The 2,015-nt window shown below is 36.1% G+C and overlaps 1 protein-coding gene across 1 annotated transcript; it reads left to right on the forward strand.

The window, feature by feature from the left end:
* The first annotated feature begins 409 nt into the window (after positions 1 to 409).
* Positions 410 to 1,807, forward strand: LOC148240351 (uncharacterized). The gene has a single exon (XM_088209734.1). It carries the CDS (start codon positions 410 to 412, stop codon positions 1,805 to 1,807), a length of 1,398 nt encoding a protein of 465 aa, XP_088065860.1.
* Positions 1,808 to 2,015: the final 208 nt, after the last annotated feature.

The raw sequence follows: 2,015 nt of genomic DNA on the forward strand, positions 1-2,015 counted from the left end.
CCGTGGATATATATATATATATATATGGATTATCAATATAAATATATAAATTGTATTTCAGAACTCAGAACTTTTAAATTAGTGCCATCTTTTAGTTCATATAAAATATTTAACTTTACGTGTTTCTAAGATTTTGGCAAGTATTTGCTTTGTTCTCACACCAGATGATGGAATAGGAAGCACGAGTCCAAAATTAATGGTCCACCACAATCACCTGTTTTTTTCTTCCTCATTTATGCACTGCAAAAAACAAGACACAATGAGAATATGTTCTTTAAATGCCAATAAATTAACATTTCATTGCCTGAATGCTTGGTATAAATAACATAGCAAGTTGTCTTAACAAAATCACATAAGTAAGACTAAGCTAAAAAGAGACTACTTTACAAGTGAGAAGAGAAGAGAGAAAATGGTACTGCCAAGGTACATTGTCCTAAAATCAAAATACAATAACAAATATTTACGCTACATTCATGAAGATACGCAAGTCCATGGATTTCTCCAATTCTCCGGAGATGAGGTTGTAAGTCCATATTCAAAATTTGAAGTAGAGCCTTCTAAGACTGCAAGTGGACTTGTACACTTACGGTGTTGTTACAACAATAAATATTGGGTTAGGTGGTCCAAAAATCATTGGTGGATTGTTTGCAGTGCTGACCAACAAAATGAAAATCTATCTGATTGGTCTTGCACATTATTTCAACCCATTTCAGTGGATGCCGATTCTCAAAATCTTCGATTTCTCCATGTCCAACTTAAACAATATTGTTGTTTGTGGAGGATAGCACCACCCTTTGGTGACTGCTTGTTTGCAGGCTTTAAACAAATTGACAAGGATGGTTGTGATATTTGCACGACTATTGATTGGGAGTCATTGTTAATATTGCCCAAACATGTTGCCTTCAAGGGTGACAGTGACCAGTATCTTAGTGCTCGTTGGATAGAAGGACATCAATATCACCAATATGCATCGAATGATATTGGTGATCCAACTGTGGGTTATGAGATTTTTACAACTAATGACGGAAGTATTCGCGTGAAATCTGATTACTTTCGTAAATTTTGGAGGTGCAGTCCAAATTGGATATGGGCCGACACAACAGACACCAACAGTAATAATCTCGATACATTATTTTGGCCAGTTAAAGTTTCTAGCAATGTTGTTGCCCTTCGAAATTTGGGTAACAACAACTTTTGCAAAAGACTTACAACTGAAGGTAAAACAAATTGTCTTAATGCTGGGGTATCAACTATTTCTAGGGACGCTCGCATGGAGATTTCAGAGCTTGTCATTTTAAGGAAAATTTATAATGTCAACTTTCGCCTCCTTGATGCCCGAATCTATGATGAGAAAGTTGTTACCATGGCTAAGGAAGTTGCAGTGATTAGCACAAACCAACCAAATGAAACAGAAATCAAGTTCACATATTCAGATACTACAAGCAATACTTGGAACTCAAGTGTTTCATTGAAGTTAGGTGTTAAAACTACCATTAAGACGAGCATTCCAATCATCGCAGGAGGAGATATTGAAATTTCAGCAGAGTTTGAAGGATCATATGAATGGGGAGAAACAAAAGAAACAAAAAAAGAAATAGAGACAGTTTACAAGGTTATTGTGCCACCAATGACTACAATAACAGTGAGTTTGCTTGCAACAAAAGGAACGTGTGATGTTCCATTCTCATACTCTCAGCGCGATACCCTTACAAATGGAGAACAAACTACTTATTATCTGGATGATGGTCTTTACACTGGTATTAACTCCTTCAATTTTAAGTATGAAGCTAAAGAAGAGAAACTTTGATCGACTTAAAAGGGGAGGAAATCTATGGTTGTGGTATCCTAGCTAAGGGAAGAAATCTATGGTTGTGGTACCCTAGCTAGCTACTTATTACAATAAAATGGGCTTTATCTCTGTCGCGAAGTCCCACTTCTTGTCATATGCTCCTGTAATGTGTTATGGATATTGTGTTAATGTCTCTATTATGTTTGGGTAAGAACTTGTGCTCTTA

Source organism: Carica papaya, chromosome 8 (assembly GCF_054855325.1).
Source record: "Carica papaya isolate Zhongbai chromosome 8, ASM5485532v1, whole genome shotgun sequence".
Lineage (NCBI taxonomy): Eukaryota > Viridiplantae > Streptophyta > Magnoliopsida > Brassicales > Caricaceae > Carica > Carica papaya.